Source organism: Chelon labrosus (assembly GCF_963514085.1).
Source record: "Chelon labrosus genome assembly, chromosome: 6".
Taxonomy (NCBI): domain Eukaryota; kingdom Metazoa; phylum Chordata; class Actinopteri; order Mugiliformes; family Mugilidae; genus Chelon; species Chelon labrosus.
Genome location: NC_140342.1, coordinates 265261 through 291891, shown reverse-complemented (window position 1 = coordinate 291891; position 26631 = coordinate 265261). Strand labels below are relative to the sequence as shown.

At 40.1% G+C, this 26631-nt stretch overlaps 1 protein-coding gene across 1 annotated transcript in view; it reads left to right on the top strand.

Annotated features, from left to right (window-relative positions):
- The window catches only part of LOC311489074 (epidermal retinol dehydrogenase 2-like), a 48891-nt gene extending 26878 nt beyond the window's left edge, over positions 1-22013 (top strand). Inside the window, 1 exon segment of the mRNA XM_084545971.1 lies at positions 20818-22013. Within this exon segment, the coding sequence (XP_084402097.1) occupies positions 20818-20914 (97 nt within the window). The 3' untranslated portion in view covers positions 20915-22013.
- Positions 22014-26631: the final 4618 nt, after the last annotated feature.

Below are 26631 nucleotides of genomic sequence, written 5' to 3'. Positions count from 1 at the left end.
GGCAGACCAGTCAATTCTGGTGTTCTATGTTAAATGCCAATTCAGTTCCATTCAGTTCAATTCAATTGAATTTATATAACGTCAATAACAATACAAATCGTCTCAAGACGCTTTACAAAAACCTGGCCTGAAACCCTCAGAGCAAGCCTGAAGGTGACGGTGGCAAGGAAAAACTCCCTTTTAACAGGAAGAAACCTTGAGCAGAACCCAGCTCATATGGAGGGACCCATCTGCCTAAGGCCAGCCAGGTACAGACAGAAGAAAGAGAGAACAGCAAGATAAACATACATCTATCATAGATACCCATATCTGACTAAAGCGTACATGTGGAATCTTATGATACAAACTGATGATGTTACATGACAGTTTGAAAATGTAAGAGGAATCATAGGCAGGTTGGAGAACTGTTCATTCAGGTAGGAGTGGATAACTCCAGGATTCCATGAAGACATGGCAGGCTGATGAGACCACGACAACAGATGCAGTATAGAGCTCCACAGGAAACGGACAACTCCAGGCCAGAGATACTCACAAGAAGAAGGAGGAGGGGAGGAGGAGGGGAGGGACACACAGCAGTAAACATTCTATACAGTAATAGCACAGAATTGCATGACTAGTAGTAGATAGGACATTAGAGGGCAAGAGCTCTGTGCCAGAGAAAAGAAAGGATGTGAGAAAGGAGAGAGAAGAAAGAAGGAGGACGTGTTTGGTGCATCGTCCCCCAGCAGCCTAGGCCTATAGCAGCATAACTAAGGGATGGTTTAGTCCAGCCCTAACTATAAGTTGATCAAAAAGGAAAGTCTTAAGCCTGACCTTAAAAATAGAGAGAGTGTCTGCCTCTCGAACCCAAACTGGGAGCTGGTTCCACAGGAGAGGAGCCTGCGAGCTGAAAGCTCTACCTCCCTTTCTACTTTTTGAAATTCTAGGAACCACAAGTAGGCCTGTACTTTCAGACCGAAGTGATCTATTGGGATGATATGGTACAATAAGGTCTTTAAGATATGATGGAGCTAGGCCTTTAAGGGCCTTGTATGTAAGAAGGAGGATTTTAAATTCTATTCTAGATTTTAAAGGGAGACAATGAAGAGAAGCTAAAACTGGAGTAATATGATCTCTCTTGGTAATTCCTGTCAGTGCTCTTTCTGCGGCATTTTGAATCAATTGGAAGCTTTTTAAAGAGCTATTTGGACAGCCAGACAGTAATGAATTACAGTAATCCAGCCTGGACGACACAAACGCAATTGAACTCCACTGTGCCGGGCAGGGAGCAAAGGGCCGACTAGAGGATGTCGGGCCACCCTCATGATGTCTGTTTCTGATTGTTTGGTCAGAGACATTCACACCAGTGGCCTGCTGGAGGTCATTTTGTAGTGCTCTGGCAGTGCTTATGCTGTTCCTCCCTGCAAAAAGGAGCATGTACTGGTCCTGCTGATGGGATAAGGACTTTCGATGCCCCTTTCCAGTTATCCTAGCTAACTGCCTGTCTCTTGGAAGCATTGTTAAACAACATTCATCAGCTAATTTTCCATCTTTAATATTGAAGAATATGACAATACTGAACAAACTGAAGTTGGCTTGTATCCATACTATAGGCTACCATATCAGTAAACATACTGTGACGGCAATGTCTCTATTCTTTGCACAGTACTGTCCATACTAGATTGAGAAAACCAAAGTGCCATTTTGCAAGAAATAAAAATACTATTTATGGCTGCAAACAACATCATTGATGACACTAATGTGTCAAAACATTCACTAAAAAACCCTTACCCAAATGTCAGAAGTGAGGAAATTCATTGAGCAGAAACCCAGAAGCTAAGCTTGAGATACGTATGTCATTGTAAATTCTTTTATCTTGCGGAGGGCCATAACATGACCAGTAGATCAAAACTGACAGAAGAAGTGGTTGCACACTTACTAAAATGAAACTAATCCCAAATGTTGCTGAGCTGCTGAATATTTGGACTATTTAGTCATTAATTTAGTCTGATAGTTAGTGGTCAGAGACTGGGAGTCCTCATTATAACTGTGAAGCAGATGCTACTTACAATGCTAATCACTAGCATGGCAGTGATTTCCAGTGCTTTCATAAGTTATAAGCAGATTGTTGCTGCACTCATAGACCTATAAAACTAAACAATGTACATTTCAATCAGTCTAACGCTCTAAGTAGATGTAAGCATCTAGCTCGGGTCTTTGTGTGGCGTTAATGTGGTCTCCCTGTGTCTGCAGTTTGCTCTCTGGTAACCTTCTACAGGATAATTCAATAATTTACTCAACCCCAGTCACATAAGTGTACTTGGGTCAAAAACATTAGGTGCAATGTAAGCACATTAAAGGGGACAATCGTACACTGATATGGTACAAGGCAACAATGCTCTAATTCTGTAGTAGGTAAGAACCTTGTATCAGTGTAAAAGCACATTAATGATGGTGGATGTGGCTCTAGCATACAGTGCTCTCAAATTCCCAAATGGATCTTATTACCAAAACAATTTGATGACTATTAGGGACACTTGGACACTGCACTTTAGAATACAGCTGAGAGCATGAACTTAGACAGTTAAGTGAACAGTTAGACATAAGCTACCCACAAGCATACCCAGAGACATAACTCTCTCAATGTACTTTAATCAGGGAAGAGAGGATGCAAAGAATCTTACCATTATGATGTTTTGAGTGAAGGAGTTCCTGTCATGCTGCTTTTCCGTTACTTATGGGAGATTTTATTAGTCAGTTGTATCTGTAGATTTTTTGTTGTTGTTGTTGTTGTTTTATATATATTTATATAATGCTACTCTTCAAGAAAATACTAAGACCATATATTATTACAGGTAAATGCATTGATTTAACGTAGAATTGAAAATAAATTTCAGTCAAAATAGAATAGGTTATTTTGTAAACTAGCTTTATCGTGTCTCAAAATCCTGTCCAGAAAGTCCAAAAGCCATCTATAAACTGAAGGTTTCTGTTTACCTAAGAGTACATTGATGGGGATGAAACAGATTTGCAGTCAGTTCACAATTAAAAGAAAAGCCAACCATTTCCATGGGATGTACATATTTATTCTCATAGCTTTTTTACAGTTTTCGGACAGGAACTGATGGGTGAGTGCAAGGGGACGACAACCACTACAGTCAGGGGCACTGCAGGGACACCTCATTATTCACCTGACTTTTATCATAAATTACCAGCTGGTGCCTGAGGCCAGAACTGAGTGATAACAAGGCTACCAATGCCCCACACCTTACAAATAGCAGCAGCAGCAGCAAAATAAGCATGTGTTCCTGCTTCAGACATTCATCAAGGACAGTCCAGTGAGACCTTCTGTCTATGATACTCAGAGTACCAAGGGATAAAACGTAAAGTTGTCTTTCATACCACTTGTTTTGATGTTTCGGTTGCCAGACAAGCCTATCTCAATCGAATGATTACAAGCGCGTCTTTGTTTTGGTGTGTGGGCGAGACACATCTCCTGAGGAAGCCACACTCTAAACAATTTTGTGGAAGTGATTTCCAAATGATAAAACCTCGAGGATGTGATGGGAAATGACCAGCTAGTTGCCATGCAGATATCCTGGACAGAAGCACCCTTAAAGGGGTAATGAAGCACTCAAGTAAACAGCATTTAATAGATGTTATCAACAATATATATAGCACACATTGACGTACTATGTCCCGTGACGTCAGAGAGTTGTTTGGCTATTCCGATCGCGGTATACAGCAATAGAGAGAAAAGCTAGAGAAAGAGAGATATCGAAAGATAGAGAGCGGAAGAAAAAGATAGAAATGTAGTTTTAGTCAGATAGTGAAAGATACATTTCATGAAAAACACAGTGAAATACACTGTCTAGCCAAAAACAAAGTCGCCACCAAAAAGTAAGGTCACACACTGTTATATTTCGTTGGACCGCCTTTAGCTTTGATTACAGCACACGTTCACTGTGGCATTGTTTCGATAAGCTTCTGCAATGTCACAAGATTTATTTCCATCGAGTGTTGCATTAATTTTTCACCAAAATCTTGTATTGATGATGGGAGAGTCCGACCACTGCGCAAAGCTTCTCCAGCGCATCCCAAAGATTCTCGATGGGGTTAAGGTCTGGACTCTGTGGTGGCCAATCAAAAAAAAATGTGAAAATGATGTCTCATACTCCCTGAACCACTCACTATTTAGGTAGTCAGCTGACCTCATTGTTTGGGCACATAAAGTTGCTGAACCTAGACCTGCAGAAACCCCAGATCATAGCACTGCAACCAAGGGTTTGTACAGTAGACACTAGGCGTGATGGGTGCATCACTTCATCTGCCTCTCCTTCCAGTTTTTAATAATGCATTGGACAGTTCTTCAGCCAATTTTAGTAGTTTCTGCAATTTCCTTAGATGTTTTCTCTCTTCATGTATGCCAATTTCTTGACCCTTCTCAAACCTACTAAAATTTTTTTCACGACCATGGGGTATGTGTCTTTCGACATGGTTGTTCAAGAAATGAGAAGCTACTTATTGCATCAGGTGTGCTTAAATAACTTGTTACCAGCTGAAAGATTATCGCCCATGCAGTAATTATGAAATAGGAGGCTCATACCTGTTTGCTTAGTTAAATCCAGGTGGTGACTTTTTTCTGGCCATGCAATGTAAAGAGTGGTTAAATATAATGAAACACGGATAGCAAAAGACAGACAGAGGAGCAACAGGAGACAAAAGGGAGGTCCTGGATGTAATTTTACGAGATTAAAACCAGGGCATAATAGTACGTTTCTATAAACGGAGAACTGTACTGATGTGCTGGATAGCGGCATGGAAGAGATAGAGCCCTCCGATGGCAGCAATGCTAGGGTGTGCTGAGAGCAGCTTTGGAGGACGACTACATTGAGGAAAAATCATTTGAGTCAGACAAGCTAGTTGTTTGCCAGACTGACAGACAAAGCCTGAAATCGCGCCGTCTATTTTCAACTTCACCGTCTATAACTTGTCCTCCTACTGTGACAAGCTCAGCACAGAGGTATCAGTCCACCGCAGGGACACTGTGCTAATACGCACTAGCAGCCAGGCAGGAAATCAATCGGTAGCGCATTAGCCAACAAACAGAAGTTCAAAAAGTTTGAAATCTTTCATAGAAATATAATTGCTTGGTACGAATATCATACATGAACACCTGTGTCCTAATTCGCAACTCAGCAGACAACCACACGTAGCCTAAATGTTACCGTTGCAATATAGTCATCGGATGGCAGCTAGAAAATACAGCAGCCAAATGAGAGTTGTAAACTGGAAAGCAAGCACAACCATTATAAACACATGGGCCTGAAAGTATTCACATAAAACTCACATCGATCCTGACATTGATCACTCAGCCAGAGCTGAAGCAACTAAAGTAACCTTCAAACAAATATTTCTTACCGTGAATCCACATTTTCCAAAGCAGTGCCACATCTCCAAACATTAGATAATCCACAGATATTATCCTCGGTTCCATTATCGTCCCCAAGCATAGACTGTATCCCAAGTCATATTGTTTCTTCTGCTTGAGAAGCAGAAGTTCCGGTAACACTTTACTTGACAGTGTCGTCATAAGAGTGACATGACACTGTCATAACTATGACATGACACTGTCATAAAAGTGTCATAAACTTTATAAACATGTCATAATCGTTTATGACCTCTGTCATTAAGCGTCATTCGGTTTTTGTTATGACAAGTTGACATTGCTTGGGTTGTCTCGATTATGACAATTTGACATTAATCAAAGTGACATTACCAGAAGTTGTCTTGGTCATGACAAGTTGACATTAAATATGTTTGGGATGTCTTTGTAATGACAACTTGACATTAACCAGGATGACATTACCAGAGGATGTCTTTGTAATGATAACTTGACATTAACCAGGATGACATTACCACACTATAAAATCCAATAGCTACCCTGACGTACATATTTTAGTTAACTTTACTAGGTTATCAAGAATATGCAGTTATTACTGGTATTTATTAAGTAACAGTTACTTGCATGGTGAAAAACTCAAAATACTTAATGTTTAGAGTGGAGATTACTTCATTTAGAGTTAGACTCACTCGCAACAATAAGCAGCCAACAGCGTCACACTCCCACTGCGCATTTAAAGAAGAAGAAGAAGAAGAAGAAGAAGAAGAAGAAGAAGAAGAAGTGCGCATGCGCAGTAACAACAAGTCTCTCCCGCTCAGTAACGCACCAGTCAGCACACAGGTAGACCAAGACCGGGACTCCAATGCGAGACACTGAGGGCAGCCTTCTGACGTGACTTTTGACCATGAATAGGTAAGTTATCCAGCAAGTTTGTCTATTAATGTGTTTTAACTACTGCTACGACTGTTAGCGCTAGCTAACGTTAGCGGTAGCTGTGTTCGGTTTGCAGTAATTTGAACACTGTACAATTAGCCGATTTAGCACATTTGAACACTAGCCTAGCTAATTTGATTTAACAGTTTGAACATTGTACAATTACCACGATTTAGCGCATTAAGCTAGCGTAATTTGAACACTACAATTCACGAGATTTAGCACATTTAGGTAGGGGTAATTTGAGCAGCGGTCCAGCGCGACCTGTCTGTGCGCCTGTGTGTGTGTACAACTAAGTGCGTGTTTACCCTAATACTCTGCCTCGTCACTAAACACTAAAGGTACAGTCTGCCTATTACTGTTTTAATAAAATTAAACTATTAACAGTAGTGAATGCATTTTTCCACATTGGCCCAGCCCTATTTGCTGGGTGCTGTTTGCTGTTTGTTGCAGGTGTATGCAGAGTTCAATAGGGTAGTCGCCAAGAAGTTGCAGGTGTTGTTGAGAGCTTCAAGGCAAAGAAAGGAAGCGTGGGACAGACACTGAAAGAGTTGGTGCAACAAATTGATGCAGGGGTAAGTCTATTAAAGACTTCTTCTGTCTTTATTTTTCTTGGTAAGTTGACTTCAAATAGTGATTGCTATTTTGGAGAAGTAGAGGGGGGAGGAGAAGGAGAGGTGGAGAAGGAGGGAGGTTGCTGTTTTGCTGCTTATTTCTTCAACAATTGTTTTGTACTGTAACCTTTGAATGCTTCATTATCTAGAGCTTAATTTGTTCATCATCCACTTCTAGAAACCAGATGTGACGGCAATGCGCACCTTTGTACTATGAGGCCTCCCTGTTCTCTTTGGTGATGATCCCAGCGACTTCTATAACACCTGCTTGGTAAGTTCTAATAGGAGCACACACAGTTATGGGGAAATTGGATTTGTATTTACCAGTGTCTCATGAGAGAGAGATTAAAAAGGAGAGAAGAACGAGTAGGAGATGGGGAGAGGAGAGGAAAGGAGAAGAGAAGGAGAGGGGCAGAAGAGACGAGGAGATGGAGAGGGGAAGAGAAGGAGAGGAGATGAAATGGTGACAGTTTTGAATTGACAATTTCCAACATTTACCTGTTGTAAAGTAATGTTTTTGTTTGGTTTCATTACAGGATTGTGACACTGATGAAACCTGGGCTCAGATATCTGTCAGGGTGCTGACTGTTGTCCGTGAAGATGTGCAACTGATTCCACCTACACCCAATATCTTCATTAAAGACAATCTTTAAAAAAAAGTTGATATAAATGGAAGAAAAATAAAAAACAATTGATATAATTGAACTTTCCACTGTGTTATTACCATGATTTATTATGTTTAATTGTAATTCAGATTATTTTAGGTGATTGGGACCTGTTTTTCATATTTGAGCTACCTCGCACTTGGTCTTAATGACAAATCAAAATGGTACCACTTTACTTTAGGTCAGAGAATGTATTCGTTACACTGTCATAATGGTGTCATGACAGCCATTATTCTTCATGATATCTTAATGACAAATCAAAATGGTACCACTTTACTTTAGGTCAGAGAATGTATTCGTTACACTGTCATAATGGTGTCATGACAGTCAGTTTTGTGAAATATCCTGTCATGTCACACACACACACACACACATCTATCTGACCAAGCGCTATAATTGGTCTCTAACCTTGCACATCTAATTATAATAAACATTATGTCAACATGTCATGAATACAAAAAGAGGTGGATTTTCTGTTTATGTCAAGCTGTCATGACAAAGACATCCTCTGGTAATGTCATCCTGGTTAATGCCAAGTTATCTTAATTAGGACACTCCAAACTAATTTAATGTCAGGTTGTCATGACAAAGACATCCTCTGGTAATGTCATCCTGGTTAATGTCAAGTTGTCATTACAAAGACATCCCAAACATATTTAATGTCAACTTGTCATGACCAAGACAACTTCTGGTAATGTCACTTTGATTAATGTCAAATTGTCATAATCGAGACAACCCAAGCAATGTCAACTTGTCATAACAAAAACCGAATGACACTTAATGACAGAGGTCATAAACGTTTATGACATGTTTATAAAGTTTATGACACTTTTATGACAGTGTCATGTCATAGTTATGACAGTGTCATGTCACTCTTATGTCGACACTGTCAAGTAAAGTGTTATAGAACAGGTCTATATATCACATGGGAAAAGTTTTATTCTGTTCCCTTCTATCTCTGCATTCTTTGCTTTTCATTCAGGACAGTGAACAAGCCAGCCTGATGCTGATGGCTGATGACTCTGACTCATATTCTGACTCATATTCTCAAGCATCATTGCAAATTAATAAATTAATAAAATAGCAAGGAGCACAGTTACGACACAGTCATAAGGCAGTTTTGATAATGGAGGAAATGTAAGCTCAGGCCATCTCAGCTAGACCATTTTTTATATAACTTTATCAGTGTGTGGTGGTGTAATAAGAGGTATCAGGGCAATGTGGACCTTTTTAGATCTTCAGTTCCCTTTTAAGAGTTTTAAACCTTTTGTCTATTTTTCTTCCCCACTTGTTTACCTCATCTTTATGCACATTTAGTAAAATATCTGCAAATTGTCTGCAACTGAAATAAAGGTCAGGTCCAAGTTAATTTGTTGAACTGCCTTTTATCACAAGTGGGATCTTAAAAAGAGTATAATAAACAAAGTAATGCAGCACAAACAGGGAATTAAGAGCACCCCAAATGAATCAGACACATCAAGGTGTCCATGGATACAAATCCCTGCTTGTCTGACAGTTGTTGCTCGGTAGAAAATTAGAATGCACCATTGACAACACATTAAAAAATTCCCACTTTCTTAGCACTGATTTATCTGCTGTTGTAGCACAGAGAGAGAGAGTATTCTCCAGTGCAATGGTTTTAATGTTAGTTCTTACTTATAGTTGTGGTATTGTGGTATTTACTGCATTTCGTTGCTCTGTACCTGTACATGTGTAATGACAATAAAATTAATCTAATGTAATTTGTGTGAAATGCTGCTGCATTTCTCACACAAATGCAGATTTGACATTTTAAATAAACTTACATCTATGGTGTAATATTAATTACCTCAATCAGAACCAAACAGAAGCTCCAAGTACCTTTTATGTACCTTTTTATATATATCAGAGGCCATTGATTTTATGGAGACGTTGAGTGTGTAATGGTCCTGTTGGGATTTGTTATTTTTTATACATTTGCACACACACACACACGCGCGCGCGCACACACACAGACACACACCTACACACACCTACACACACACACAGCACATACAGGTTCATATTTCTGAATATATATATATATATATATATATATATATATATTCTCTTCCTCTTCCTGATTAACCATCACTTAAGCCCTCTGTCAGAGTTTTGTCTTTTTATTGCACTTCACAAGAGCTATTTCTCTGGTCCATTTATCTGAGAACACAGCTATTATTCTGTATTACAAAGATTTTTGTCTCTGGAACACAGCTCCCACAAATGGGTATAGTGCATCATCTGTCACCTCTGTTCATTTCACATAAAAGCCATTGTCTTCAAGCTTTTAATAATTTGTTGCATTATCCATCCTTGTCTCTTCTTCTTTGTTAGAAGATTATAAGTCATCCAAAAACTGTTAACATGAAGTGATTAAGGAAGAGATTCAAGAGACAGACAATTCTGGCTCTAATAAATTAACAAATCACATTTGAGTAAATATATTCCATTTTAGAAATGGTAAATTGTATTTCTATTCGTTTGCTATGCGGGATGACACTTAATACAGTTCAGCCAGGAGTCTCTCAAAGGCTTTAAATAGCTTTAAAAGTGAATCATTTTGTGTACCTAAAAAGTATAAAGTATATGTGGAGATTATGTTTAGAGTATTTAATCTCCACATGATGTCTCAAGCAGTTGGGGGTCATCATTTTGAGGTAGTCACTGATCCTTGTTTCCTTGTGGATAGTAAGGGCAGATGTTAGTGGAAGCTGTGAATAGTGGGATTACTATGACATTTCCGACTTAATTGATCTCCATATCTGCTCAACAGGAACACACAGTACAACATGCTGGTTGCTGCAGTGTTTATTCGAATAATAATTTATTCATCTAAATAAACACTGGGACAGCTGGGATAGGCTCCAGCAGACCCCCGCAACCCTTAACAGGAATAACCGCGGGTACAGAAGATGAATGAATGCATGAATAAACACTCAATAAATAAGAATGAGTAAAGCATATGATAAAACATTTATTTTCTTAAGAAAAATTTATTCCATAAGAAAATTGTTTTGAGTTTTTTCAACAGTTCTGTATTTGGCTGTGTATAGTTTTGGTAGGAATGGGATTATTATTAATCTAGAAAACAATTACAGTAACAGCTGTATTTACAGTGGTTTTATTAATTATTAACACATCATCTGCATTTATTACTATTCTGACAACACTTAGAGTGACATTGTTTTCTGGGGGATATATCATTAATCAATCTGTCATAGGTACATTTTTGAAGGAAGGTTTACAATTCTAATTACAAAAGAAAAATGCATTTACAGTTGCGACTATATTTGTGGAAATTACTCCAAATATTGGCACATAATGTGCCTTATTGCTACCCTTACTAGTGTCAGACAGTACCAGTTGTCTGTTTAATTTAGTAGGGAAGGGTGGTAGCTCCAAAAAATGCAAAAAAAAATCCAACAAAATGCTTTTAACGCATTAATATTGTTTCTATATTAATTACTACTCATTAAAAACTATATTCCACTTTTTCTTTGATTGGGCAGTCTTTGAACTCATTCAATTGCATACAGGGAGAGAAAGTGAATTTGTTACATTTGATATCTGTGTCACGTTTAACAACAAATCAAACAAACAGCGAATCCAGCAACCGAATATAAACTTTCTGTATTTCTGTGGAAAAAGTAGGACAACTGTACAACTGGTTATGGTAGCTAGGGAGGTGTTGCTCACGCTGGGCAAATGCAGTTAGAATCTAACTAGTTATTATCTTGTGATAGACTAAAGCTGGCTACATAAATTACCACTGTTGACCATGAATGAAATATTGGTGAATGCGATAAAATACCAAATAATGCAGTGTGGTTCACCAGACTCATTTTAAAAAACAAACTAATGAAACTGGTGACATTTGGTGTGTACCACGCTGAACGTGGACCGCAGAAAGCTAAGGAGAAAGTTGTCTCTGGAGATTAGAAAGGAAATTACAGACAAGCGTGTTAAAGGTAAAGGCTATAAGACCATCTCCAAGCAGCTAGATGTTCCCGTGACTATAGTTGCACATATTAATCAGAAGTTTAATGTCCATGTGTCTGTAGCCATCCATGGCCGCAAGAGGAAAATTGCTGACAAATTGGAAGTTGTTCTGGGCTCTTTGGTTACCAGTCGTATAATCCATCTTTTCAAAGACATTAGAGGTGAACTCCAAGGTCAGGGTACATCAGTGTCGCATCGCACCTCCGTCTGTGTTTGAGTCAAAATAGAGTTAATGAAAGACGACGAGAAGGGCTCCATTGTTGAAAGGAAATCCAAAAAAGTAAGACTGGACTTTGCCAAAATGCATATTGACAAGCCACAACGCTTCTGAGAGAATGTCCTTTAGGCAGATGAGACAAAACTGGAACTTTTTGGCACATCAGCTCTATGTTTACAGATGCAAAAATTAAGCATACAATATAAATGCATGGAGGAGGTGTGGTTATATTCTCTGCTGCTTTGCTGCATCTGGCACAGGGTGTTTCGAATCTGTGCAGGATACGATGAAATCTCAATACTATCAAGGCATTCCGGAGCAAAATGTGCTGCCCACTGTCAGAAAGCTTGGTCTCAGTCGTAGGTCATGGGTCCTCTAATGACATAATAACCCAAAACACAGCCAAACAAGAATGGCTAAGAACAAAACACTGGACTATTCTGAACTGGTCTTCCATGAGCCCTGATCTAAATCCTCATCCACATCCACATCTGTGGAAGGAGCTGAAACTTGTCTGTAGAAGGCACCCTTCAAACCTGAGACAGCTGGAGCAGTTTGCTCACAAGGAGACTGACCATGAATTTTATTTATTTTATTGCTTTTTGTTCGAATTGACATTTTTCCCAGCAGGCCCAGCGATCTGACCCAGCCTCTTTTAGAACCTCTGCCCTTAACCACGTGGGCCCTGCTGGTGCCGATCCTACTGACTCTGCTAGAGTCTCTCTTATTGGCTCTCCCAGTAATTACCCTGAGGTTTCTCCAATTGGTTGCTCCAGTTCAATTGCAAGCTTTGGTTTCAACTCTGTAAATAACTCTTGTATTCCTGTTGCAATTAATACAACTAATATGGCCCCATTCACTAGCCCCACCTTGTGGCCACTTCCACCAGATATTTATTCTACAAATCTGACCATGTCCAGAGCTGGGTACTTCCCACATCGGCAGCATGGTGTTAACCAAGCTAATCTTCGCCCCCTACTCCGTGCACCAACTCAGAACAACATGGACCTTAATATTGTCCTGATTAATGCAAGATCCATATCAAATAAAACTTTTATATTAAATAATTTCTTCACATCTCACACTCTGGATTTCATGTTATTAACTGAGACATGGCTGCAAGTTGGGGAGTTCATCAGCTTTTTCGGAACTTCTCCCCCCAAACTGCTCCTATTTCAGCTCCCCTCGAACCACTGGTAAAGGTGGAGGCCTGGCAGCTGTTTTTAAATCTGCCTTCCAGTGCCAGTTGGTCACACCTGTTAATTATTCTAGTTTTGAGCTGCTACTGTTTGAACTTAATGGCCCGTCCCCTGTCCTCTGTGCAGTGGTGTATCGTCCACCTAAATTCAACAAGGATTTTATAAAGGAATTTTCTGAATTTTTATCTGGCATTGTATTAGACTATGACCACCTTTTAGTCTGTGGTGATTTTAATATTCACATATGCTGTGAGGAGAAACCTATGGTTAAAGATTTTATTGATTTAATTAACTCCTTTAACCTTACTCAGGCAGTGACAGGCCCCACCCACGAGAAGGGGCACACATTGGATCTCGTACTGTCCCTTGGTGTCTCTGTTGCTATTAATGAAATCTGTGACACATGTACACTATATTACCAAAAGTATTCGCTCACCTGCCTTTACTCATTCTATGAACTGAAGTGCCATCCCATTCCTAACTCATAGAATTCAATATGATGTCGGTCCACCTTTTGCAGCTATTACAGCTTCAACTCTTCTGGGAAGACTGTCCACAAGGTTGAGGAGAGTGTTTATAGGTGAGGTCACACACTGATGTTGGTCGAGAAGGCCTGGCTCTCAGTCTCCGCTCTAATTCATCCCAAAGGTGTTCTATCGGGTTCAGGTCAGGACTCTGTGCAGGCCAGTCAAGTTCATCCACACCAGACTCTGTCATCCACGTCTTTATGGACCTTGCTTTGTGCACTGGTGCACAGTCATGTTGGAAGAGGAAGGGGCCCGCTCCAAACTGTTCCCACAAGGTTGGGAGCATGGAATTGTCCAAAATGTTTTGGTATCCTGAAGCATTCAATGTTCCTTTCACTGGAACTAAGGGGCCAAGCCCAGCTCCTGAAAAACAACCCCATACCATAATTCCTCCTCCACCAAATTTCACAGTTGGCACAATGCAATCTGAAATGTACCGTTCTCCTGGCAACCTCCAAACCCAGACTCGTCCATCAGATTGCCAGATGGTAAAGCGTGATTCATCACTCCAGAGAACGCGTCTCCACTGCTCTAGAGGCCAGTGGCGGCGTGCTTTACACCATTGCATCCGACGCCTTGCATTGCACTTGGTGATGTGTGGCTTGGCTGCAGCTGCTCGGCCATGGAAACCCATTCCATGAAGCTCTCTGCGTACTGTACTTGGGCTAATCTGAAGGTCACATGAAGTTTGTAGCTCTGTAGCAATTGACTGTGCAGAAAGTCGGCGACCTCTTTGCACTATGCGCTTCAGCATCCGCTGACCCCTCTCCGTCACTTTACGTGGCCTACCACTTCGTGGCTGAGTTGCTGTTTTTCCCAAACGCTTCCATTTTGTTATAATAGAGCTGACAGTTGACTGTGGAATATTTAGGAGCGAGGAAATTTCACGACTGGATTTGTTGCACAAGTGGCATCCTATGACAGTTCCACGCTGGAATTCACTGAGCTCCTGAGAGCGGCCCATTCTTTCACAAATGTCTTGTTTCACAGTCTGCATGCCTGAGTGCTTGAATTTATACACCTGGGGCCAGGCCAAGTGATTAACACCTGATTCTGATCATTTGAATGGGTGAGCGAATACTTTTGGTAATATAGTGTATATCAGATCATCTGCCTGTTTTGTTCACTACAACTGTCGCCTGTTCTGTAAAACCCTCCCCTCCTACACTTCATCGCCGTGCTATAACCAGTAACACCCCATCACAATTTGCTGCTGCCTTTAAAGATACTGTGCTCCTTAGCCTAGATGCACAAGCTGATAGTCTTTTGGATCTCTTCATTTGTACCTGCACTGACATTTTAGATTTGGTAGCTCCTCTAAGAAGGAAACACTCAAAAACACCTTCAGAACCATGGCTAAATAACCATACCCGCTCCTTGAGACGTGCTTGTCGGCAGGCAGAGAGGAGATGGAAAAAGGAGAGGCTTCAAGTGTCATACGAGATTTTGCAGAGGTGTCTGTCTGACTACCAAGAAGCTGTTAGAAATGCAAAAACTGCATTCATCTCTCAATTAATGTCAAAAAACTGTCATAGGCCACAGGTATTGTTCAGTGCCTTTAATTCTTTGGCCAATCCGTGCAACGCAGTCATAGTCACTCCTTCACCCATCCTCTGTGATAGATTCTTACGATTTTTTGCTGAGAAAATATCTGTCCTCAGATCCTCGTTGGCCAGTTCCATTGATCTCGACCCTCATATTGTACCTGCGTGTCCAGTAGTATTGGATCATTTTGAGCCCATCTCTCTGGCATCTTTACAAGAAGTTGTCCATCATCTCCGCCCTACTAACTGCCCTTCTGATAACATTCCCTCTCGCCTGTTGAAGGAGGTCTTCGACACAGTGGGGACATCAATCCTTTCACTGATAAATACGTGTCTTGTGTCTGGTTGTGTTCCTGCTCATTTTAAACATGCTGTTGTAGAACCACTGTTAAAAAACAAAAATCTCGATCCCACTGTACTCTCTAATTTTAGGCCCATTTCCAAATTGCCCTTTCTGTCCAAAGTCCTGGAGAAAGTTGTTTCATCGCAGCTTCAAGATTTTTTAGATCAACATGGTATCCTTGAAAAATTTCAATCTGGTTTTAAACAGCTTCATAGCACTGAGACAGCTCTTTTAAAGATTTTTAATGATTTGATCTTAACAGTTGACTCTGGTCACTCGGCAGTCCTTGTTCTCCTCGACCTAACGGCTGCTTTTGATACAGTCGACCACAATATCCTCCTGTCCCGCCTTGAGAGCTATGTTGGGATCAGCGGTAATGCTCTGAAATGGTTTAATTCCTACCTGACGGACAGGACGTTCTCAAGCCGCCTGGGAGATTATTCATCTGGACATGCGCCGCTCAAATGTGGTGTCCCCCAGGGTTCTGTTCTGGGCCCTACCCCTATTTTCATTATATACACTATATTACCAAAAGTATTCGCTCACCTGCCTTTACTCATTCTATGAACTGAAGTGCCATCCCATTCCTAACTCATAGAATTCAATATGATGTCGGTCCACCTTTTGCAGCTATTACAGCTTCAACTCTTCTGGGAAGACTGTCCACAAGGTTGAGGAGAGTGTTTATAGGAATTTTTGACCATTCTTCCAAAAGCGCATTGGTGAGGTCACACACTGATGTTGGTCGAGAAGGCCTGGCTCTCAGTCTCCGCTCTAATTCATCCCAAAGGTGTTCTATCGGGTTCAGGTCAGGACTCTGTGCAGGCCAGTCAAGTTCATCCACACCAGACTCTGTCATCCACGTCTTTATGGACCTTGCTTTGTGCACTGGTGCACAGTCATGTTGGAAGAGGAAGGGGCCCGCTCCAAACTGTTCCCACAAGGTTGGGAGCATGGAATTGTCCAAAATGTTTTGGTATCCTGAAGCATTCAATGTTCCTTTCACTGGAACTAAGGGGCCAAGCCCAGCTCCTGAAAAACAACCCCATACCATAATTCCTCCTCCACCAAATTTCACAGTTGGCACAATGCAATCTGAAATGTACCGTTCTCCTGGCAACCTCCAAACCCAGACTCGTCCATCAGATTGCCAGATGGTAAAGCGTGATTCATCACTCCAGAGAACGCGTCTCCACTGCTCTAGAGGCCAGTGGCGGCGTGCTTTACACCATTGCATCCGACGCCTTGCATTGCACTTGGTGATGTGTGGCTTGGCTGCAGCTGCTCGGCCATGGAAACCCATTCCATGAAGCTCTCTGCGTACTGTACTTGGGCTAATCTGAAGGTCACATGAAGTTTGTAGCTCTGTAGCAATTGACTGTGCAGAAAGTCGGCGACCTCTTTGCACTATGCGCTTCAGCATCCGCTGACCCCTCTCCGTCACTTTACGTGGCCTACCACTTCGTGGCTGAGTTGCTGTTTTTCCCAAACGCTTCCATTTTGTTATAATAGAGCTGACAGTTGACTGTGGAATATTTAGGAGCGAGGAAATTTCACGAATGGATTTGTTGCACAAGTGGCATCCTATGACAGTTCCACGCTGGAATTCACTGAGCTCCTGAGAGCGGCCCATTCTTTCACAAATGTCTTGTTTCACAGTCTGCATGCCTGAGTGCTTGAATTTATACACCTGGGGCCAGGCCAAGTGATTAGAACACCTGATTCTGATCATTTGAATGGGTGAGCGAATACTTTTGGTAATATAGTGTATGTTGCCCCTAGGTTCTTCCGGTTTCCCAGAGGATAACTTTTAAAATCTTATTGCTGACCTTCAAGGCCATGAATGGCTTGGCTCCCTCCTATCTGGGTGACCTGCTTGTTCCCTACACTCCGTGCAGAACATCACGGTCATCCGACCTATTCCTGTTCAGCATACCAAAGACACGGCTAAAAACAAGAGGTGATCGAGCCTTTGCGGTCGCCGCTCCTAAACTTTGGAATGACTTACCATTCTCTATTAAAACAGCTCCAAATTTAGAACATTTTAAATCTCTACTAAAAACCCACCTCTTCTCCCTGGCTTTTAACCCATGACTGAAAGTTTTATCATCATAGTTTTTATTGTGTTTTTATTGGTTTTAGTGTTTCTTATTGTTTCCCACATTTTATGCTTGTATGTTTATTTTGCTTTGTTGTGTTTTTTAATCTGATGTTCTAATTGTGATTGTTTTAATTGTAAAGCACTTTGGTTTAAGGTGCTATATAAATAAACCTGACCTTGACCTTGACCTTGAGTTGGCCGAAATACCTGTCAATGGGTGCAAGTCTCATCGAGAGTTAGAGAAATCACTTGATTGCAGTGATTTCCTCAAAATGTTGTGCAACAAAATATTAGGTTAAGGGTACCTTAATTTCTTGTCCCAACCAGTTTCATTAGTTTGTTTTTAAAAATGACTCCGTTGAACCACAATTCAAAAACAATGTCTGATTTCCATTTTCATTAGTTCATTTTCAGGAAGTTTTTATCTATTATTAGTGACTCGAGGCTACGCACGAGACACGACTCCCCATATAGCTCTAAGCTATTTAGTGACTCGAGGCTACGCACGAAACACTATTGTTCTTCTGCGTGTTTCTTCTATATTATTATTCATCTTCCGTACCTTTTTTCGATTTCAAACTCGCCCCGCAATTTTGGGGCGACACCGACAAAAATTACATCAAAACGTGCGCCTTTATCGGGATCGGTGTGCTATTACTTTTATAAGGAATCCACGAATTTTTCGCGAATTCTCGCGAAAAACTGCGAAAATCGTCCCATTGAAATGAACGGGAAACTGCGAAAAAACGAAAAAAAAAGGAAAAACTGACACTTTTGAGGGGCATTTACAAAAGCTAACTCCTCCCGCAAAATTTCACCTAGAGACTTCATTTAAACTTTAAAATGTAGGTAAATTTGTCCTCTATAAAAATACCATTCAGATTTTTGATATCTTTTATACTTTTCGATCAATCACTCGTCAATCATCGTGATCAATCATGTGAAATTTCTGAGTTTATAATGGGTGTGTATTGCGTGGAATGTTCGGCCTAGAGTGGGGGACCTCACAGGCTAGAGTGAGAGAGGCTGTCTGAAATTCACTGAAATTTTTCTCTTTCCATGCTGCTCCTGGGCACATCTTACATCGTAGACATTAGATTTTTTCCACTTTTGTAGAGGAACTTGTCCTGATTCATAAAATGTGCTCGCCTACGACGAGACATTTTCTGAATTTGAATGGCGTGCCCCAGAGTGAGGAGTGTCCCGCTCCAACTGCCCATGAACTCCCATTCAAAATTTGAAGCTTATTTTCGAGGAAAGCTGAATCCACCCTCTTCTTATACTCGCCACAGTTTCCACAATATTTACTCCAGAGACACCAAAATTACATCAGTGTGTTCGGAAACTTCTCCTGCCAGTCACTGTCTTTTCTTTTTCTGTTGTGAGCTTTGGTTTTGCCTCAGTGAGCCCAAATGCGAGGACTGTCAGAGGGCAAAAAATCAAAATTTCTTCCTTCTCCTCTCCTGTGTCTGTGAGTAGTCATGGCAACCAGCAAAGTCACCATGGCAGCAGCAAAGGCCTCAGGCCAGGGCCACAGCTGCAGCCATTTTTGTAGTCCTTGGCAGTTAATTTCAGTTTATTTAAGTAAATAACAAAGAAAGAGACAGAGAGAGGGTAAAAGACAGACAGGCAGTAACAGAGAGGTAAAGCAAGACATTTTTTGAGGTGACTGTCACTCTGCTTGCTCTGTGTGTACATCTGAGCTGAATGTTTTCTATTGTGTGTGTGTGCGTGACTGTGCTAATCTCTAGCCTTAGCCTAGTTTAGTGCGTCAGCGCCGCGCGTTAGCTTGGCAAATGGTAATGCCAACATTAGTAATGGTAATGCTAACATCTTTTTCCTTTTCTTTTTTTAAGCAGCCCTCGAGTCACTCTCAAAATTTCCTGCGGGAATTTTCTAGTTACTTTTGTTAGTTTGAAGTTATTTCAGTGACCATTGTGGGGTTTTCTTTAACAGAAGAGTACCAACAATTTTGTTCACATGTGTGTCTCAGTCATCCAAGTAATGTTTTTTTCTAAAACACAGCTAGAGCAGAGGTAACTGGACATTTTTCTGGTGGGTATTAACCACAGATGTTTCAAATAAAAACCTAAACTCCCATACAGTCAGAATTAAATACGCCTTTGAATGAGTAGCGAAATACACTGCCACCCCAAAAAAAAGTTGCCACCAAAAAAAATGGTCACACTCTAATATTTCGCCTTTAGCTTTTACTACAGCACATGTTCGCTGTGGCATTGTTTCGATAAGCTTCTGCAATGTCACAAGATTTATTTCAATCCAGTGTTAAGTTAATTTTTCACCAAGATCTTGTATTGATGAAGGGAGAGTCTGACCACTGCGCAAAGCCTTCTCCATTCTCAATGGGGTTAAAGCCTGGACTTTAACATGGTCAATCCATGCTCCCTGAACCACTCTTTCACAATTTGAGCCCGATGAATCCTGGCATTGTCATCCTAGAATATACCTGTGCCATCAGGGAAATAAAAATCCATTGATTGAATAACCTGGTCATTCAAGTAAACAGCATTTAATAGATGGAGTTCCGCTCTTATCAACAATATATAGCACACATGACACACATTGGCGTACTGTGTCCCATGACGTCAGAGAGTTGTTTGGCTATTCCAATCGCGGTAGACAGCAATAATAATAATAATAATAATAATACATTTTATTTATAGGCGCCTTTCAAAGCACCCAAGGTCACCGTACAAGTAAAACAGGGTTTAAAATACATAACAGACATCAAAAGCATTTAACAAACTACAACTAAATGTCACTAAAAGATACGATAAAAATATAAAAGATTTGAGAGCAATAGAGAGAAGAGCTAGAGAAACAGAGAATATCTCTGTTTAAAGATAAAGAGTGGAAGATAGAAAGGCAGTTTTAGTCAGATAGTGAAAGATACATTTAATGAAAAACACAGTGAAATACACTGCCTGGCCAAAAACAAAGTCGCCACCAAAAAGTAAGGTCACACACTCTAATATTTCATTGGACCGCCTTTAGCTTTGATTACAGCACACGTTCACTGTGACATTGTTTTGATAAGCTTCTGCAATGTCACAAGATTTATTTCCATCCAGTGTTGCATTAATTTTTTTATTAAGTTTGTGTTGAAACAGTTTTGGATTCAGTTGATTCAACTGTTTGTTTTGGGGGATATGGTGCTGTTGAACTGTGCTGCGTGATAAAGATAGATGTACATAGAAAAACCAAGCTTCTTAATTGCCTGTTAACTTCTTTGTTGTGTTTCTTTCCATAGCATCCTCCCTATGAAACAGGGCATTTTGCTCGGCCAGTACCTGGGAGCCTTCAATCTCATGGACACATTTAAGGGACGCTCCAGGAAACTGGAGTAGGAGAGAAAGGATTACTGAAATGGGGGAAAGCATGAAAGTACTAAAGGCATCTACATCGACACAGTTTGATTTTAATGTATTTGTGAAATATTACAGAGATGGAAGAACAATTATATCAAATGCTGGATTTGAATGTTCTCCCCTCATTTCATTGCTTCTCTCTGTATCTCACACTGTATAATCTGTGATTTAAGCATTGATGATCTTAATGAAGGAGTTTTTGCATTATGTTATTATTAGTCATTAATCACAATTAGATAGGAAGATAGAACGGGCAGTAGAGGACCATTTTTAATGCATTATGATATTTTTTGTGTTTCAAAGTTGGTATCCTAAATATATGCAAATTCACACACTTTATTGTAACTGCACATTTTAAAGCATTAGTAAATCATTTGTTCATCATTCGTAAAACATCACTCCTACATTAAAGGATATTAGTAAGCAGTTTATGAATGCAGTTATAAATACTTTATTAGTATCTCTAGGAACATCTCTACAAACATCTCTCGAAACATCTTGCTGTTAAATTAAAGTAATCCTCTCCAATTTGATACAAAAAAGTAAGTTTCTTTCTTTCTGTAAAGTGTAAAAATTGCTGAATAAACATGTACCAATGCCAACAGTGAATCATAGAAGTGCCATAATACAATAAATAAAATCATTATAAAGTAATGATAATATAATAAAATGTTTTGCAATATCCAACAAGGTCAAAAAAGGCAATTGGAATGTAGAGTTTTTTTTGTTTGTTTGTTTTTTTGAGAAGACGTTTCACCACTCATCTGAGTGGTGAAATGTCAAAAATCAACTTCCTCTATGGGCGGCACAGTGGCGAGGTGATAGAGAGAGAGAGACACTGAGAAGGGTCGTCCTTTATGCCCTTCTACGAACCGAGCCCACAAGGGCAGGTACATGCAGCATACCCCTCCCAGCTCCACCTGAAAGCCAGCATCAAATAAGGAAGAGAATGGGAGGGATCGTCACACCCCCACCTTTAAGAGGGGTGTCCTCACTAGGATCACCAGACTAAGAACGAGCAAATCATAATCATTTATTGGTAATCATAATCATTTTAATAATAAAAGTCATTACTGCTATCTGAGCAATAGTTGAACAGTTTACGGCACAGTCTTACATTTAGAAAAACATCAATATTAAACTTAACACATCCAGGCTGTAACAAGGAATCAGCGATGAAGTGAAGACCTTCAAATTGTCCTGTTAGTCCAGCTCTTCGTCTCATGTTGGACGTCACTGCAGTCTGTCTGGATCAGCTGGAGGGAAACTATACACAGACAAATAGACATGTCAAATAATGTTATGTAACATACTTAATATAACTCTTATGAGTGTTCAACAGCTCATTGTTTATTTAATTAAAAACATATTATATTAAATTACATATTACAATGATAAATATACCGTCATTAATGTTGTTACAAGCCATAAACGTTTCTTACTTTATGTGGTGGAATAATATTTTTGACACAGATGCACTTTATTTATAAATATCTTCCCTTTAAATTGTAAAACTTCAACATTATGTTTTAACTTCAGTGCCGGTTTGATGACTGTGATAAGCTCCCGCTAGCAACGCAGCGAATTAGCCGGCGGCTAGCCCCACTAGCCTCCGCATTAGCTCGCGGCTAACTCGCGGTTGGAGTGTTCTGCCTCCCCATTGTAATAGTCTGAGAGTCCCTAATGTTTGTTGTAATGTTGTCTAATGGTGTAAGCGTGTGTAAGCTCGTTAGGGTCCGGTTGTCATGGCCACCAGGGCCACCTGCTGCTTGAAGTCTCCTTCTGACTCTCACCTCTGCCTGAGTGAGAGGGAGGTCGAAAAAAACTGGACCCTAGGATTAGGGGTCCGAACTAATGCTCATAAATCAAAAACTACAAGTCCTATCGGGAAAACAAACACATTGGGAGCGTCAGCCGCTTGTCTTCTACGATTTTGTGTATTTCCACGCACGTACTGTGAAAATTGTGGCCCCAGTCGATTGAGAAAGGCGAGGAGGGAAATTTATTTTGGACGAAAAACGGGTCTCGAATTCCACATACACACACATGGGGAAAAACTGTGGCCACCCCGTATGATTTAAACTTTTCTTTTTTTTTCAGAATTTCACCGAACTCTGAAGCTAGAGTGCGAGTTAGAGTGCGGCCATAGGGATCCATTACAAACGATGATTTTTCCAGATTTTTCCAAAATTTCACCAAAACGTAAACTGCGACCCTGACCAAACCGTAAAAGCTATCGAAACACCGTTTTCAGGAAAAGAAAGCTACACTCCTCGTGCCTCGTACAAACTTCCAAGCATTTTTCTACTCCAAAGCATGGCTGAGTAATCACTCAGTAAAGCGAAGCTGGACATTTTGGAATGTTGCCGCTTTTTTCGGGCTTCTCCATTCATTTCAATGGGCCAACGATGGGCTTTTTGCCCGATTATTCTCGCCCCGTTGGAAGAATCGCTTAGAAAAGTCATAGCACACTTGTCCCGATTAAGGCGCACGTCTGGATATACAATTTGTTTATTTTTTTTAAGAACTCTGGGAGGAGTAGCGAACTGAAAAATTACAGAAGAAGGCGGAAGAAAATTAAACGCGAGCAATAGTAATATATGTGCCATGCATCGGCACAGATAACTATGCATTTATAATACTCACAGACGTATGTTCTCTTAACTCTTGAACGATCGGCAAGGCTGATATTTAGCTGAAAAACGACTTCTCTTGAAAATACTACAATCGCAATCGCCACACTGCCACCCTCAGGTGGAGACGTGCATGCCAGAAGCGGCAGCACAGATAGTCTCGGCTCTTTTGAATGTATTCTCTCTGTGGCATCAACAAACAGTTGTATAATTATTCTCTCTGTGTCATCAAAGTATGTTAAAACAGCTACACCCATCATTACACGTTTAACCAACACACACACACACACTGAAAGCCAGCCACCAGAGAGAAATGCTTTGGCTCCATCTGCTGGACAAAGTAGCACACTACGTGCATAATGATGATAGAATCAGTGAGATGGTGAAAATTTTCACTTTCACTACCATCACTGGCCAAAGTTTAACGAAAACTCACAATTCTCGCAGGGAGTGATCATGAAGCTCATAAGTCTGACAAAATTTTAAGAGAATCTAAACATCCTGACAGGAACAGTAGCTCATACAACAGACACCAGATAAATCAGACATTTCCTGTTCACAATAGGTGGCACTACAATAATTGTATGAATATTGACATATGGATGTGTTCAGTTAGGGACCAGTAACAATACTGTAAAGTTGATGCACTTTGGACTGAATTAAAGCACGTTTAATGCAACTTCCTGTTTCATGGCGCGTCATGAAAACTTTCAGGGGCCAGGAGACCCACGCCACTTTGACGAAAAGTCAGTAAACCTATATTCTTATCGTTCATCTATCAGATTTTGAAGTCAATCTGATAAGTTTAATGCCTGATTTACAAACTCTAAAAAAACTATTTTTTTGTCCAATTTTCACAGTTTTAATGAAAATAGCAGACTTCCTGTTGGGTTTAGAATATGGCTCCAATTGACTTTTTTGTGCGTCCTGGGATGTTACATATAAGTGACATATTTCCAGATTTTTAGACGCAACGGGCTTCAGGGGCTGGTCCGTAGATGGTCCGTAGATGGTCCGTAGATGGCGCTACAGAGCCATTTTGCCACGCCCGTGCTTGTGGCCCATAAACACTAACAATTTTCGGGCGAACAAATCTTTCTGCAAATTTTCAGGACTTTTCGTGCATGTTTAGACATAAGTAGAATTTTCTAAAGTTCCTGAAAAATAATAATAATAAAAAGAAACAGTACGAAAACAATAGGGTCCTTGCAACTCCGTCGCATGGCCCCGTTGGGCCCCTGCACTTCGTTGCTCGGGCCCTAATAAACAGTACGAAAACAATAGGGTCCTAATAATAATAATAATTAAAGCTGCAAGCAGCGTTGAACGGGCCCTCGCACCCCACGCCCGTCGGCGACCGGCAAGGACGGGGTCACTGCAGTTCTCGGGATACAGAGGAAAAACAATGCACCGTGGCACGATAGCTAACAGTTCTCCAATGAGAGGCAAAGTCTTCTTACTTCAAGGATTTATTTTGTCACTCCCAATTGAAGTTTACCGTAAAACTGAAATACATACAGCAAAAGATGATTAAAAATAAATTAAGAATACATCTTAAGTATCTCTTCTCTTTACATCTAGTAAAGACTGACATTATAACAACGAAGCATAATCTCCGCTAGCTTAATGCTAATGTACAATGCGAAACACCATAGACAGGCTAACGGAACTAGCATCGCCATAGCGGCGGCAACATCAAACGACCGCGACCTTATACAAACAGCCCCTGCAAACATTTCGACATCTAATAAACATTGAAACGACGTCTAAACGTACACGTCGCCAGGAGGTCTAAAAGTAATGCTGAAATGCAAATTGAAACGACGTCGCGTTGCAACCTCGACGTCTTTTTAACTGTCGTAAACAACGTCTCCACAACGTCACGTTGTAACACAGATGTCTTCTAAACGCGCATTATTCACCTTCTAAAAACGATCCAGTGTAAATATTCTGATATATCCTATATATTTTTACAGCTGTATGTGTCGAGTTTTAGATGTTGTTTCTGCAGTGAAGTGGAGTTAAAAAGAGGTTGACAAATGCAGGTAGAGAAGATGCTGACGTTGCGATCTGACGTCTTTTCAACCTGCATTTCAGCATTACTTTTAAAGCCCCTGGCTGCGTCTAGGTCTCGACGTCGTTTTAACGTTTGTTCAACGTCGAAATGTTATCTGTTCAAACTGACTGATTAACTGTAAAAACAATTAGTGTTTACATATAGATAATACATTTAATGAATAATAAATGATATTAAAAATATTTTTTGCTATAAATTAACACATTTATATAAATACAATGTATTAACAGAACCTACCTTTGGGGGGAAATTATAAGCTTGACAACACAAAATTGCAATTCTTTAAAGTTTTATTACACAAACAATCAGAACACTTTTGAAAAACTAAAAACTAATGAGACCAACATGATTCTTACACATACAGCTCTGGAAAAAGTTAAGAGACCACTTCAAAATGATCAGTTCCTCTGGTTTTACTATTCATAGCTATGTGTTTGAGTAAAATGAACACTTTTGTTTCATTCTATAACCTACTGACAAAATTTCTCCCAAACTGGAAATAAAAATATTGTCATTTAGAACATGTATTTGTAGAAAATGGCAACAGGTCAAAATGACAAAACAATTCTGGTGTTTTCAGATGTTGTATAATGCAGTGGAGTGGAGATCCTCACTCTGTCATGTGAAGCTGGAAAAACATTTGAAGTATATTACTTAACAATTCTTAAACACATCTTGGGAAATTATACACCGTTTTACCATCTAATTCACCTACGTACATACTACATACATCACATGAATGTTAAGTCATGAAACAGACATAAATTGCTTTTTGGTTATATTTACATAGGCCAAAAAGTCCCAGATAATGATAAAATAACAACATTACATGATTTTAAATAGAAGAAGCATTGTTGATTAACAAAGCAGACAATTAGGCATTGCGTTGGGAGTCAAATTTTTATGTTCACAATCCACTGAATATTAACATTTTAACAGCTAATCAATAGATTAGGCTACCATTGTTGTTGTTTTTTTTATGAAGA